The 15,628-nt window shown below is 45.1% G+C and overlaps 1 protein-coding gene across 6 annotated transcripts in view; it reads right to left on the reverse strand.

The window, feature by feature from the left end:
• Positions 1-15,628, reverse strand: part of LOC134627939 (calmodulin-binding transcription activator 1-like) — a 57,155-nt gene that overhangs the window by 13,749 nt on the left and 27,778 nt on the right. For 5 of the 6 annotated variants that reach the window (XM_063474434.1, XM_063474438.1, XM_063474433.1 and 2 more), the window contains exons 4-8: positions 11,083-11,150; positions 8,260-8,395; positions 6,105-6,176; positions 4,048-4,201; positions 779-2,643 (exon numbers count right to left, since the gene is read on the reverse strand). In XM_063474434.1, coding sequence (XP_063330504.1) covers positions 779-2,643; positions 4,048-4,201; positions 6,105-6,176; positions 8,260-8,395; positions 11,083-11,150 — 2,295 coding nt within the window. The remainder of the gene's footprint in view (positions 1-778; positions 2,644-4,047; positions 4,202-6,104; positions 6,177-8,259; positions 8,396-11,082; positions 11,151-15,628) is intronic. The other variant, XM_063474435.1, reaches the window with a different exon arrangement.

The raw sequence follows: 15,628 nt of genomic DNA on the forward strand, positions 1-15,628 counted from the left end.
TGATTCAAATGAAAGCTGTAAAAACACAGTAGCAGACTTTTATGGATGATTAAAACTGCCAAAACAATAAATAGTTAAATAAAGGAGTTATTAAATAAATACAAATATGCTTTTAAATGTATGAAAAGTAATATTAAAAGTGCACACAACAAGCCATTAATAAAATGTAAACTGAATTGATTTGCTTTGCCTTTTGTATTTATTTACCTTTGTACAATATTCCTAATTTTAAAATGTACATAAATAAACTGTGATGTCTGTAGTTGATGAGAAAAATAAAAATATAGAGAGATGAAAATAAAGGTAAAACTAAAATATCAATTTATGTTACAAAGTAGTTTATGTGGTATTTAACTCAGTTTTTTTATTTCTGATATTTCTTTAATTTAAATTTTGGCAGTTTCAGTCCGCCATAACATTTGGTACGCCATAGCTTTTGGAAATGATGGCGGCAAGATGCAGTCTTATCTTAAGTATTTGTCGTAATTATATCACAGACTGGTGTCTGGAATATTAGAAATGGTACATGGGTAAATTAATGAGGCTATCCTGAAGAATCAGTTAAATATTGAAATTTCATCAAAATCCAGTCAGCTGAGTCTGAAATATTCTGTCTCCTTAATGACCACACAAGCAAGCTGGCGGTACAAATTGTGCTCAGCATGACTTCAGTGCTTAACGTTCATACGAGCCACCTTCAGTCATGTGCTGCAAAGACTAATTTAACTGTAGGGAATAATTATGAATAAATAATGACAATCAAGTTGGGTTTACTAACCTCTGGATAAGACCACTCTGGGGAGTAGTCTGTCACGCCAAACAGCCTCCCAGTCTCCTGGAGCAATCCCAAAGCTCCCTGCTCCACCTCAGAGCCCTGCAAGTGGCCTGCTGCTGTGCCCTGCTCCTCTCCTGCTGCCCCCTCCTGGGGCATCAGAACCCCATTGACAGCTGCCCCGACTCCATTCCCAGACCCTTCAACTGAGATGAAATCATTGATGAGATCAGAAAACTGGCTTCCAAAAGAAGCCTCAAAGCCTTCCAGACTGATGGCTGTTCCTGCTCCAGCTGTTGCAGCTGACACCCCCCCACCTTGCTGAGGAAGTGGAGAGCTGTAGAGCGCCCCCTCAATGGTTGCGCCTGTAGCCATTGACTGAGGACTGGCCACCACTGAGCTGCTTGCCCCTGACAAGTTCACACCATTACAAAGGATCTCATTTTCCCCTCCTCCTCCTCCGCCACCTCCTCCGCCTTCCTCTCCTCCGTTGTCATCTGTGGGTTGGAGGTAGTGCTCTGTGTCAACACTAGCATAAGCTTCACGAGGATCTCCGGTCTTGAGCAGTAACTCTCCCCCATTCTCAGCAGGCTTGTCTAGGCCTCCGACCTCCTGGTGTCCTCTGCTGCCTGACTGGTCGACAGTGGTATCCTGCGGTGTCAGGGGAAAGGAACCCACTGCTGATCCTTTCCCATTCCTTGCACACAGGGCCTGCTGGTCTGTCCTGGGTTGATGGAGGTGTGTATGTGAGTCTCCATTGGCAACTGAAGAGTCTGTTGGCACCGTGGGCAGGCCTATGTAAGCCTGGGCCTCGCCAGATTCCTGGGTTGCCTCAGTACCGTTGGTCTGCAGCTGGGAGGGCTGGCTTGTTTGAGGGGAGGCCTGGAGGAAGAGGCTCGGGGAAGGGTGGTGTGAAGGCTGGGTCAGGGTTGGGACACAGGCTGATGACATGACGGCACTGAAATCCATTTGCTCCAGCGTGGTGCTGGGGCTGAGGCCAGCTCCTTCTCCTACGTAACTACTCTGAGTGGACAGGGGTTGTTCTAGGGGTGTAGCTTCCGTCTTGATGTTGTTGACGAGGGTTGGGCTGTAGACAAAGCCATTAGAGGAACAGTGGAGGCCTCCATCATCACCGTTACAGCCCTCAGTCTTCCCTCCACCTCCTCCATATGTCTGGCCCTGCTTGGGATTGTTGAGGAAGCAATCGGGGTCAAAGGTCATGGTGGTTTCAGGAAGGCTGACTGCTCCACCAGAGTCTAAAGAGCTGGACAGGACCAACTCTCCTCCCTCGCCCAATCCTACTCCACCAGGAAATGATGCAAATCTCTGGTTTTCAGGGGCAACAGCTAACAGAATCCCAGCGGTGGCACTGTCGTGGGTAGCTGCCAGCAGGTGGGTGTGGCCGGCGGAATAAACCGAATCCCCAGTGAGCGTGGTGACCTCAGACATGAACACAGCTGTGCTCTGTGATAAGCCCGCTCCAATTGCAAGAGCAGGACTGTCAGCCATGTCGCTGGTGATTGACAGCGGGGAGCTCTGGGTGGTGTCAGGGACCTCCACCTGGTTGGTGGAAGTAGAAGAAGACACCTCCATGCTGCTCTGTGGGAGTAAGGAGGGTTTGGGTATCCTGCCATTCCTCCTCTCTCCTCCACCTGCTCTGCTCCTCCCCCCTCCAGGATTGGGCTCTGTCTGGCCCTCTGACACGTCGCTGTTCTGGACCTCTGTGCCATCTGCTTCCTCAGCTCTCTGGCCTGCTGCTACATTGGTACCGACTGCAGTTCCCCCTCCTGCTGCTGCTCCTGACTCCTGCTTGGAGGAGATGATGCGCTGCTTGACACTGGAACATTTCTGATGCAGGCTGCTTCCAGCACCTGGCAGAAAACAAAACAAAACATCAACATCAACAAAGAACCAAACATTTGTCATCATTTTCTGTCCTTTCATACTTTCAGGTCAAATTTTCTAGTAACATATTGTAGTATTAACTCATCTAAGAGTGTGTAATGGCACCCTCTAGTGTTCAGAATCTACACTGAAAACTGACTTTATGAGGACTCTGATACAACTGCTGCGAAAACTTTAAGTAAATACCCTTTAAATGTACAATTTGCTTACTTTGCAAGATATTTACTACCCAAAGATATTTCCAAACTTTAAACTAGCTGTATTCATTTACAGGTTCAGTATGTAGCCGTCTCATTTTTTCAGAGAGGATAACAAACACCAAACACCAGTCTAAGTGTCAGAGGTCTAATGCCAATAAAAACCCCTTTGACCACTGAGGGATCAAGTCAGTGATCAAACCAGAAGCACTGGGAGGGGGAAAAAGGCAGAGAGCTGTGTGAACAAATTAGGACATGTGGAGAAGCGAGAAGAAGAAATGAAGCAGTACTTAAGTCAACAAGCCACTTAGTTTTGGGCAGCTGTCCTTATTTGCCCCTCCAATGCAGATCAAAAGATGGGTGCGATTAGATCTGTGTGTGTGTATATGTGCGCTAGTGTGTGTACTGGAGTTATCTACTCCCTGATGCTCATTTATGAATAATACATGATGGATATTTCAGGCATCCCTGTCTTCTTTCCCTCAATCCCTCAATTTAGTGGTTGCAATTTGTATCTGCCTCTAGGTGGCAGCATGGCGTTGACTGTTGGAGCCATCAAAAACTATATATGTATATAAATAACTGCATAAAGCCTGAAAATATGTAGTAGATATCTCTTACTACAATGGATTTTTAAAGAACAAGATTCTTTTTAATGACAGTGCATATCATTTATTCACATGTTAATCAACATAAGGTAATTATTAATATCTTAAAGCATGTTTTGGCACATCCACTCTTCTTTTTCGGATCACTGATTTACAACGAGGAACTAAACGGTGAGCTGCTGCAGTTACATCACATATTTCTTTTCAGTGCAACAGCGAACCCCTCATAGGATCAACAATGAACCGCTGCAACACCTGTTGTCTCTTTTGATAAGTGATGGCACAGCTCCAGACGGGGCTCCATTCTGCTGCCAAAGATAAAAACAAGCCAGTGAACCAAACGATCTTTGCTTTAGATGTTCCATACTAACTGTCTACTGATTCATTTTCATGCTTGTCTGGGTTCTTCAGCATCTTTGCCGGTGTTACTTGAACACGACAAGTGGAATGATACTGACCCGGGGTTAGCCGCACTCCCGAATTTAGTAAAAGCGCGAGGGCTAAAAACCTGAGTGCTTGAGAGTAGGAGGAAGGTCGTGTAAGTGCTGATGCACAGAGAACTCACACATGGGCTTGAGTTGTCCAATGAGCTCCTCCTTGCTCCACTTTGCCCACTCTTTCCTGTCGGTGTTGATGGAGCAGAGGACAGGGCCGCATGGCTTCCCGCTGTCGTCCACCGCCGGTACATTCAGGTAGTGCACCAGCACAATGTCTGGGTTCTAGCAAACAGTAAGGACACACAAACAAAGGCATGCACACATGTGGCATAAGCTCATCATTTCAGCGATTTCACTGTTTTCCCACCTATGCGAGAGAAAAAGAAAAAAATCTTTAAAAAAGATATCAACATCAGGACTGATGGAAGGAGAAGTGCATAAGGAAAGTGAAAGAGAAAGCGGAGGATACGGAGGTCGGACATTGCGTGTCAGATAAGATTCTCTCACCTGCCCATAAAAGATTTATCAGCCTGAGCCCACTCATCACTCTCTCTAACCCTGCAGTGCCTACATGTGTGTTTGTGCATGTATGTGTGTGTTACGTTTATATAGAGAGAGAGAACATAGGAAGAGAACAATTCTCACTATACTGCAGGTCACCAGCAGACCTATGGAATTTCTACCCCATGAATGATTCAACAAGTGCATTCACTTGCATGTGTGTATGTGTATGTGTGTGGAGAGAGAGTGAGAGAGAGAGAGAAGCTCCTCTTGATGAAAGATTCAGTAGACAGACTCAGGTGAGGGGAGGACCTGCTGAGGTGGAACACTTTTCTCTCCGAAAGAGGATAGCACAGTAGGCTGCTACAGCACCTCACTGTGCAATGCAACAGCATTCGTAGACTGATTTATGACCATTTCCACTGATGTGTTTTGATATATGTGCAAGGAGCAGAAAATGGCACATTAAAGATAAAGAAAGTCAAATTTCCCTTCAAAACCGGAGACCACGAGAGTCTAACTAGTGGGGCGTGTTGCAAAAAAATGTATTGGGTAAGGGCATGTTCAATTTACTCTGATGGCAGAAATTTTCTTGTAAATTTAATGTGACAAATTATGCAGGAAATTCTGGAAATGAATGAATAAATAAGTATACATTTCCATATTTTACATTTCCATAGCTTGGTATTCAATCATTATTTTCTTTCAAATGGACAGAGAGACAGAGGACGAGTATATAAATGTATGCAGGCATGTTATGATGAATCATGTAGCCTGCCATCTGAAGATGATGAGGTCCTGGTGACTATATGTCCCAAAAGAGAGAGTGAGACCTGTATGGGTGTGCGTGGGGAGCGTGCACACAAATGCTGCTCTGTGCTGTCTCTCACATGAGCAGCAGAGTAAGTCCAACGTCTCTGTTGAAAAGCAACACGCTTTCATACACAGTAGACATCTGTACGTAAGTCTGTGTGTGCGTGCGAGTTCGTGAGAGCAGGTTGTGTGTGTGTTGTTTGCAGCTTCGGGGTGTTTTCTTGGAGAGGACCACATGGAGACTAGTGGCTGAGTCCTTCATGCTCGCCGTGAGCATCGAGTCTCAGTGTTAGGCATCACACTGTGCTCAAGGAAGTTACAGTCAACTTCTGGAGAAGAAATGTTTTTGCCGCTCTGCAAGGCATGGCATTGTATATGACCCGCTATAGATGCCGAGCCTATTCTAGGTGTAGTCCAGCGGTCTAATTGTGTGTGTAGGAAACTCCTTTTGGCCAAACAACATTAAGTTTTATTAGGAGCCCAGTTTTGTGACAGTATTTCCAGCAGTCCGAGTCTGCCTCATTAATTCAGAAGAGGAGGACTTTTATTGCTGCTTTATGGTTTAGCTTAGTGTTTTGTTTTGAAAATTTAACAGGTGAAGCTCTGTGTAAAACTAATGATATACTAGATAATTTCTAGCAATCCTTTTTAGGTAGAATGTTAAATAAAAACTAACACAGCTGAAATAAATGCCATGGAGTGGCCATAATGGGAGGGGGAATAGCCCCAAAATGACAAATGGTGCTTTAAATGACAAGTAATAACAAGTCATCACAACACTATGAAATCTTTTTTTAAAGGTTTTTTTAAAAAAAAAAATGTGTATAAATGCTGTGCGATAAGGAAAGGTGGGAAAGGGCAGTGGGCTTACCTGCAGCAGCCAATAGCATCTACGATGGAAGGTGGGGATGATGGAGGAGTGGACGTAGCAGCCATACAGACACTAGAGAGAGGAAAGGAGAGGAGAGGCGAGGAGAGGAGAGGAGAGGAAAAGAGATTACATTGGTTAACGAGAGAAGAAGGGGGATGGCGGAAGCAAGACAAAAACAAAAAAGGAGAAGAGAGGGGGAGAAGACACTGAAGGACAGAACAGGAGAGGAGAACTTAGGTTATACCCACTTAGGTTGTATTGATTGCGGTGCTAAAACTAAATTGCAAACATGCTGTATGCGTTTTTTCCTAATGTCTTTTCTAAAATACCATAAATCTGATGCTGACAATTATAGCACAAGAGATTGTGAAATTTACTGCCTCTGCAAGACTAGGCATAACCCACTTGGAATTCACAAAAAGTTACAATGTTGTCGGCTTACAGACGTTGCAAGACAGATCAGCAACAGTAAAGGGGACAAAGAAGACGAGGAGGAGGAGGAGAGCAAAGCATAAAGTGTGAGAAAGTATGATGAAAAGCGGGGTTTGGTATGGACTTCATCCAGGGTGGGATGCTGACATAGTGCATGTACAAAATAGTGCAAACTGGTGCCAGTAAAACAGCTGAGATTTCTCAAACCCGCCGAAACAAACTGCAATATGATTTTGTAATACCTGAAGTTAAAGAATATGAAATTGTTTTGCAACAGAGCAATCACAAAAATATGACTTGGACCAGTAAACATCTTATCTTAGAGAATACGTGAACAAGATATAGAGTCTGACCGTGGATTAAGTCAGACTCCAGTTTGGAGCTTTTGACAGTTTTTGATCATCTGCGCAGTGGAAACTTTTTAGTCAATACTCAAAATGTATCGAGGAATCAATACCCGGCCTTAATGAAGTGAGCTTTTCTTTTTGACAGAAGAAGGATGAAATGATGGCAGAAAAGCCTTCTATCAAGGTCAACGCACGCAGTACAATCAAGAATCACACACCCACACGATCACACCCACATGCAGCACATAAAGTGGTTGTTTTTGCAGACAATATTGCACACAAACGCAAATACTCAGCAATCAGGCAGTATATAATCCACAGTTAAAACTTGCCCTGTTTTCTTTCTCATATACACACACACACACTTGTATTTTCTCGCCATTTTGCCTCTTCTCAGAAGTAGCCAGCCCTCTATCTAAAGTGTGTTTTGCCAAAGGCAGAGTGCATTTCCATATATTTCCATTCGATATGAGGAGGCTCTCCATCCAGGGTTATGTTTTTCCTCTCATGCTTCCTGCCGCTCCCCATCCTCCTGCTCCTCTCCCTCTGCTCATCTCGCTGCTTTCCTTGTTCCCTCATTCCCGTGCTCAACACACTGCTTACTTACTTACTTGCTTGAGGGGTCATGGGAAACAGTGACATAAACAATTACTGACCAAGTACCAGGGAGAGAAGCGGCTGCCTTGTGTATGTGTTTGAGCATGTGCATCCATGAACATTTGCAGGGAAATGCATGTGAAATGGGACGTGAGCGTGGAGCTGTGAGTTGCAAAAGGGAATACTTGATCTCAATTATTCCTTTTACGTCTGTGTCTCCAGCTCTCCTTTAATGCAAAACTACTGAGCCCTCCACAAGGATCCATGTGCCTCCTCCTTCGCTCCCCATTCCAAATCATTCTTTCTGTTTCTGACACATGCATGCTCACTCCTCTCACCTCTTGGTATATTCCTGCTGAATAATCAATTTTTGAGCTAGCTGATGTGACTCAAACACACACACTCACTCGCACACACACAGACGCTGCCTTGAGACTGGATCGATACCCCTCTCTGTTCTGCTGAAGGAGGCATTGACATCATTCCTGGCCTCAGGCCAAACACACTCTTATCCTTCACAGAGAGAGAGAGGGAGAGAGAGGGGAGACAGAGGGAGGGATTGAGACAGGGACAGGAGGAGGAAGGGAGAGAAAGAAAGATTGGCACCACTTGCTCCCAGGTCACAAAGTGGCCTGTAGCTTCGGCATGTGTGTTCGTTTGTGCTACACGTATGCAGCCCCTCCAAGTGAAGGAGAGTGAGTTAGAGACAAGATTGGCAGTGAAACCACACTCAGCGGCAAACAAGATCATCGACTTGTTTTTCCACTGCAGCCTCTCACCTCTACTCCCTGGACTTTCAGCTTCATGTGATCCTCTCGGGTGGTCTTGCCATCTTTCCTTTTCTTCCAGCAGTACCCATCTTTCCTGTACTTCACCTTTTTACGGTTGTAGAGGATCATAGAGCCATTCTGAGGTCTGACGGGATACAGGATAAAGACGTAGTCAGGTATTAGGTTGGCCATTCAGAATAAATATTTGTTAAAATGTCTTTGAAGCTAGCAGCAATGCAGCTCTCTGGGATACTGAACAGAACATGAGTTTTGTGCTGGATTCCTAAAACTTCCCGTAGTACCCAAAAACTTCTGGATTGCTCAACTCAAACAAGAAAAAAACAAGAACAAAAAAACATGTTCTTGGTGTACACAGTGACGTCAGCGTTACTCTCCCAGAGTCAAGTGAGCTGGTCTCATGTGCTCCCTCCCCACTCATACATAGGCTCCTACATGTTAATATTTTAGTAGGGTGATTTATTGGCACGGCAGGAACATTGGCCTCTAAGCTCCCATTCTATATACACCTATCAGGATGCTCACACACAAACACACGGGCGCACACCAGGAGCCATGCATGTACACGTACACGTGAGACAACGATGCTATAGCAATATCAAAGGTGGCAGGACCTACCGCCGTGCGTTCTTTGGGCTCAATGTCAAACCTGCTACTCAGCAATCAATCATTACACTTTCAAATATTAAGGACAGGTGTGTGTGTGTGTGTGTATGTGTGTGTGTGTGTAGGACGCTGAAAAATGCTTTCTCTGCCTTATCTCACCGCAACAGAGAGAGAACAGACGCGTTAACAATCAATAAACTAACATATACTCACGAATGCTCTCTCGCTCTTTCTCTCGCAGTCACATGCACACAAACACACGTTCATACACCTCCTCTTACTGTCCTCGTCTTCATCAACCTCTAGTCTTTATCCCTGTTATCACACCATCTCTTCATTTTCTCTTTTAAGGCTTCTTTGGTTCCCCCATTCTCCCCTCCACTTTTTCTGATCTGCTCATCTCATCTGTTCCCTCTGCTGCTATCTTAACCTGTGCTTCTCCTTTCATCTAATCTCTTTTCCTTTCCTTTCCTTTCCTTTCCTTTCCTTTCCTTTCCTTTCCTTTCCTTCTCATATATGTATATGGATTTAGATGATTGCAATTTACTCAGAACACTGTGAGCAGTGAAATTGAATTTACTTTGAGCTGATTTTCTTTGACACCTTAAATCTGTTCTGTTTTGGGGGGTGAGCCTGCCAGTTTCTTAGTGGAGTGGAGACCCCCACCCTCCCATCAAAGCCGAGTTTAGTCTCTGTCTCGAGCAGCGTGAGTCATCTTAGAGCTGCTGATTCTAATTATGTTATGGAGAAGATGGATGATTTCAGATGTGTGTGCGCGTGTGTGTGTGTGTGGGCGGCACATGCGCACGGGATCATACGTATGTGTGCATGTGTGTGTGTGTGTGTGGCGACAGGGGCGCGTGGATGGTGCCCGTACTGCTCACGAACCCTCTGATTCAAGCAGACATAAATGCTATTGATTGTAACTAGGCTGTGATGTGTGGGATATAAAAAGCTTTTCCACTGTTCCACGGTGTAGCAGAGCAAAAACAGCGATTGCGAGGAAAGTGGGAAAAAAAGAAACAGAACAAAAACGCCACAATAAAGAGACAGAGTGGGTAAATCCGGTAAGGGAGGAGAGAAGGAGGAGTTCATTACACTGAACAAATGAGGTATTTCAGTCAAGGGGAAGAAATGAAGGTCATTGATTGTTATCTTAATATCGACCCCCCACAAGTGTGCAAACACATGCACACTTATGGATGCAAACGCACGAGCGTGCACGTGCACGCACGCACAAAAACGCATGCGCTGCACGTAAATGTCACGGGCACCGTTAGCTGATCTTTCCATCTGATGGGATTAGGTGTAATCTGTTCTAATCGTGCCTCATGTCATGTGTAAATGGGATTATATCTAACTGCTGCTCAATAACACCAATATGACTGCTGCTGCTGCTGCTGCTGGGAGACTGAGGCTATACGGCAGCACAACCAATCAATGAGAAATCCATCCACAACATAAACTGTGCTGCTGGCCTCCGGCTGCTCCCGAGAAGAGTCCTTTAGCTGGCACAATAGGAGCGCAGAGGCATATCCTGGGGCTTTCAGCGGTGTCAGTAATCAGAAATGGGGCCACAGGGGTGACCATTTCACTTCCTTAACTTTACTTTACTTTTCTTTCTTCTTTCCTTTCTTGCTTCCCCGTCTCTGTCATTTTTCATTCTCTTTCAGTCCTCTACTTACATCTGTATTAACTAGAGTAAATGTCAATAAGGTGATTTATCAATAATTCACACTGCCCTTTCCTTCAGTCTTTTATTTTCTCTTCCTCTTTTTCCTACCCACTTTCCTAGCTATAACCTCTCCCCATTCTAGGAAAAGAGCTGCTTATGGCTCATTCAGATCGATGAATATTCAGTTCTGGCATGTGAATCCCTGTTCACACCCCATCTTATATACACAAACCCCCCTCACCCTCACTCATCTGAATTATACATCACTTATCCTAATACATTTACATTCATTAATACTCCATTTCCAGCTGACTAGGTGCTTTACAGTCCAAGCATGTTCTGGAGCATTCTCTACATGTAGAGCAGGCCGGCTAGAAGGACCCTTTGGAGACAGTCGACGTACATCACTAATGTTTTAATCAAACAGAGGCGCTCAGTCATTGAGATTAAACCAACGTGAGCTACTGACTGATTGAGCGATACTGTGTTTTTGTACGTGTATGGAAATCATTGTCTGCTCTCTCTCCCCTCACCTGGTTTTCGGCGACGTCGTCAGCCACTCATCGTGTTTCTCAAAAGTGATGAGATATGCAGCAATTTCCTAGAGAGACAGAGACAAGGCAGAAAGGTTATATTGGTATGTGTGCGTGTGTGTATCAGTGTGTGTGTGTGTGTGTCACAGAGAGATAAAACATAACAGGTATTTCCAGATGACCTGCTGATGCCCACAGAGAGCGTGTCACTATCTTGATTGCCACGGTGAGGTCTGGGCGTCTGATTGGTCACAGTGCAGCCAGTCAGAAGACAGATATAGAGGACAGACCCTCAGGGCCAACAACCAATCACACTCACTGACACACCGATGTTTCCCTCCACTGGGGAGGAAAAGCTATCTTCTAAACACACACACATGCTACATAAACACACACACATGCACAGGGGTTGGGTGGGGGTGGGGGTGTGTGTGCAGACCTATACACTAGCTGAGAGAGTGCGCTGATAGGAAAAGTTTTCTTGTACTTGGCAGTTTCACAGTTTCCCGGCAGATAAAGCTCGCTCCTAACTCGATTCTTAATTCCTCTGGCTCTCTTTTCATCTCCTCAGCTCTCCTCTCCACATAACTTCTATTCTTCTTCCACACTCAAATGAATCCAATAAGGAAAAAGAAAGTTCAAATCGTACAGGTGCATTCTACCAAGAGTAAGGAAAAACAAAACTCCCATACACACACACACACATACACAGAGACACAGAGATGCAGCCAAAAGAAACTCTTGTTTATACCTCCTGCTTTTTAGTCGCTCACGCAGCATCGCCTTTTCCTTTCTCTTGGTGAACCCTCTAACCCCTGACTTCCTCCTTGAAACATCGTTCTTTCTCTATCTTTCCCCGACTCCCATCTCACCCACTTGTTGTGAAAGACTGTGAAATGTAAATTGTCCTCTTAAGGCAATCAGTGTTTGAAATGTGGCACAAAGCAATAGTGAAGAAGACATCAACACTCCAGCACTCCTTCATCTGCCCCCTCAGATCAACAGTCTCCTCTCCAGACCTCCTCTGCCTCTTTCTTCGTGTGTGTGTGTGTGTGTTTAGGTATTTGTCCCAGTTTGGCAAGAGAGTACTTCAGCTCCACACCGATCAGACGAGATGGGGGGAGGGGTGGGGGGGTGGGTGGGGATGGGGTTGGGGGGGAACAGCTGAAGGGTGCTTGCACTTAACTGGATTGTTTTTATTTTTTTATGTACCCTCCATTCGTTCCTCTCATTCCAACCCCTTACTGCCTCATCCTACATTTATGTGTGTTTATGTGTGTGTGTGTATGTGTAGGCTGGGCTGTTATCACACCCTTAATAATTATCACTCTCAAGCTGGCCACTATTAATGTCTGTCTGTCTGTCTCAGGCACATAAAACTGCTCCGAGTCATGGTTGGGTTGGATGCACACAGGCACATTTTCAGCCAAAGCTCGGCACAAACAACAGACACACACACACACGCATGCGCACACGCGCGCGCGCGCACACACACACACACACACACACACACACACATACACACACAAACGCAAAAGGAGTGCCTCATTCATTTATGCATCTATTCATTAGCTGTGACAGGCAGCCACCTCTCCTCCTCCCAAACCACTCCGCAGCAAGTCAATATCCTATACGGCCTCCACAGCTCCGGCCAGGCACTTGTGCCCCCCTAGTGACTGTCAGCCAGTGGGAGGCGGGAGGAGAGAGGAGAAGAAGAGAGGAGACGAGGGGCTGGGAGAGGCAGAAGGATGGGAGGATTAAGAAGGAGGGAGAGAGACTTGCAATTAAAGGCCTGCCCCATAAGAGCCATTAAAAAAGCTAGAAACAGAAGAGTCAGCTGAAACGGCCGCCTGACACACTCTAAAACACACCCGCACACACATACACTTTCACACTGCACACACACACACACACACACACACTGCTGCTCACTCCCTCAACAGCACTCACGCTCACCCGTGTGAGGAGTGACAGAAGTGAGACGGTGAAGGTCGAACCTCAGGAAGTCACTGTTATTGTCCCAGTAGAAAGCAGTGATGGAGTGCTTTGAGCATGCCTGGTGATGGTGACACACTGACCCTTTAGGAATACTGTGTGTGCATGTGTGTGTGTGTGTCTGTGTGTGTGTACATGCACGCGCACGCGTGCGTGCATAATAGCTATGCCAGACACACGGACAGGGACAAGTATCTTCCTCAAGGGATCTACTCTAGAAACCCAGACATTCTGCATGTCTGTGTGAGTCTACGTAATAATACATCACGACAGGCCTGCCTGAATGCACACACACGCGCACTATTCCCAACACACACCTATTCCTGTCTGTCTGCGTGTGAGAGAAACTGAGAAAGAGACAGAGTTACTTAAGAAGTATCTAACAAAGCAGAGAGCATAAGTGGGAAGTTAGATTGGAGCGAGTGATGCAGTTAGGGAAATCAGCCTCCCACTCATGCATCACTGAGACCATCTCCCTCCAAGAAACTGGCATGTACAGAACAGCAGACAGACAGCCATACACACACACCCATTCAAACACACACCCATTCAAACACACTCACAGACCTCAGGGAGATTTCCACAGGAGGGAGGGGGAAGTTGGGGGGGTCGTCTACACAGCAACAGACTTATCCAGGAGCTTTCCCCAGGGAGATTCCGTTATAGGGTTTAGCTACAGGCTAGCATGTGTGTGTGTGCGTGTGCGTGTGTGTGTGTGTGAGAGAGCATGTGTGTGCGCATGTCTGAAGTCTAATGATGAGCATCACCCCGACAGAGATCGGGGGAAAACAGAGCTGTCTATAAACTGGAACTGTCACATCCATTTGAAGTGCCTCAAATGAAGGCTGCTGCTGGTTCTCACCAAAGCAATCATCTGGCATTGAGCAGTTTATTTTGGCAGTACAGGAGGTAACAAACTGAAGGGTCCTTTTCAACTACAGAATTTTGTCTCTGCCTTGCTCCTTGAGCATGATAAGTCTTGTATACATACCATATGAAGGGGGTGAAACAAACTGCACTAGTATTATAAGTGCCTGATGTTCACAGGCATTCTATTCATAGAGTTCATTTTGCTTTCTTTTAGCAAGCATAAAGCATTTCTGTTATTTATGTTATACATCATTTATTGGTCCGTTTCATATATTTTTACTTCAAAGTTTCACCGTATAAAACATAAATTACAGTGGCTGTCTCGCGCTAAATCCACACGTAACACTATTTGATTTGTGATCTGAAATGTGACACGGCTCATCTCTCAGCATCCCTTTGTGTAACGCTCGTTGCTGACCTCTAAAAATCACCAATGTCATGGAGCAACGGTGGCTTTTTTGTGCAGACTCGAGCTGCAGCAAAGATTATGCTGCAAAGAGAAAGCCGAATGCAGACTAAGTTAGGCTTTGCCTTAAGCTGACATTAATGATGTGAAGTCTATTGTAAACCAGACCAATAATGTCTTGTTTGCACTGTGTTCTCTAACCTGGCTAATTAAAATGTGTGGCTCGAACAGAGAGACAGACAATGACTTATGACGAGGATAATTTTGTTCTGTTCTAGCCACACAATAAAATTTCATCAAGTCTATTGTAAACCGGAGCAATAATGTGTAGTTTGTATTATATTCCCAAACTGCCTCTCTCCCCACAGTGTGTTACTTTCAACAGCCTTTATATTACCTCCACTGGCTAATACAACTGCTTAATGCTGTTTCCATAACAACTGTTGCAAAGCCCCTGATCAGAATTCCTCTCAAGCTTGCCTTGTGTTTATCATATAAACACCTCATCACACACTGAGTAACAAACACATGCACGGCCATGGACATAAAAGACTTGTACACACATGCATACAAATGGGCCGTTAATACACAAAGTCTCTTGTATACAAAAATAAATATATAAAAACAAAACTAGTCCTGGCTTTGTCTGCCTATCCTCCTGTTCTCTCAGTGACACACTGCGAGACAAACACACAGCTGCACACATACACACACAGACACACAAGTTTATGCTGCTATCCTGTAAGTCTAACCAAAACCCTAAACTTAACCTCGATCCCATTAAAAGCTGGCCTGTTCCCAAAAAAGAACAGTGGTGCCAACAAGGTTGGTGTGTACAATTGTAAAGGTCATAAAGATGAAACAAAACTGGGTGCACACACACACACACACACACACACACACACATGCACAAACGTTATCCTCAAAGTCTAACCCAAACTCTAAAGGTAACCAGGATCCCATAAAACGCTGTTCCCAAAAAGACCAGTAGTTTCAGGTTGGTGTGCATGCTGATAAAGGTCCTAAAGATGGAACAAAACTACGTGCACACACACACACACACACACACACACACACACGCAGTCTGGTTTGCTATCCTCGTGGGGACATCCCATTGACATAATGCTTTCCCTAGCCCCTTACCCTAACCCTAACCATTAAAAATGAATGCCTAACCCTAACCCTTACCCTAAACCTAACCATAACCTAATTGTAACCCTGACAGTAAAACCGCATTTTGAGTGTGAAAATTGCTTTCAACCCCGAGGGGACCTG

The sequence above is a fragment of the Pelmatolapia mariae genome, linkage group LG5 (genome assembly GCF_036321145.2).
Source record: "Pelmatolapia mariae isolate MD_Pm_ZW linkage group LG5, Pm_UMD_F_2, whole genome shotgun sequence".
In the NCBI taxonomy this organism is placed as follows: Eukaryota; Metazoa; Chordata; class Actinopteri; order Cichliformes; family Cichlidae; genus Pelmatolapia; species Pelmatolapia mariae.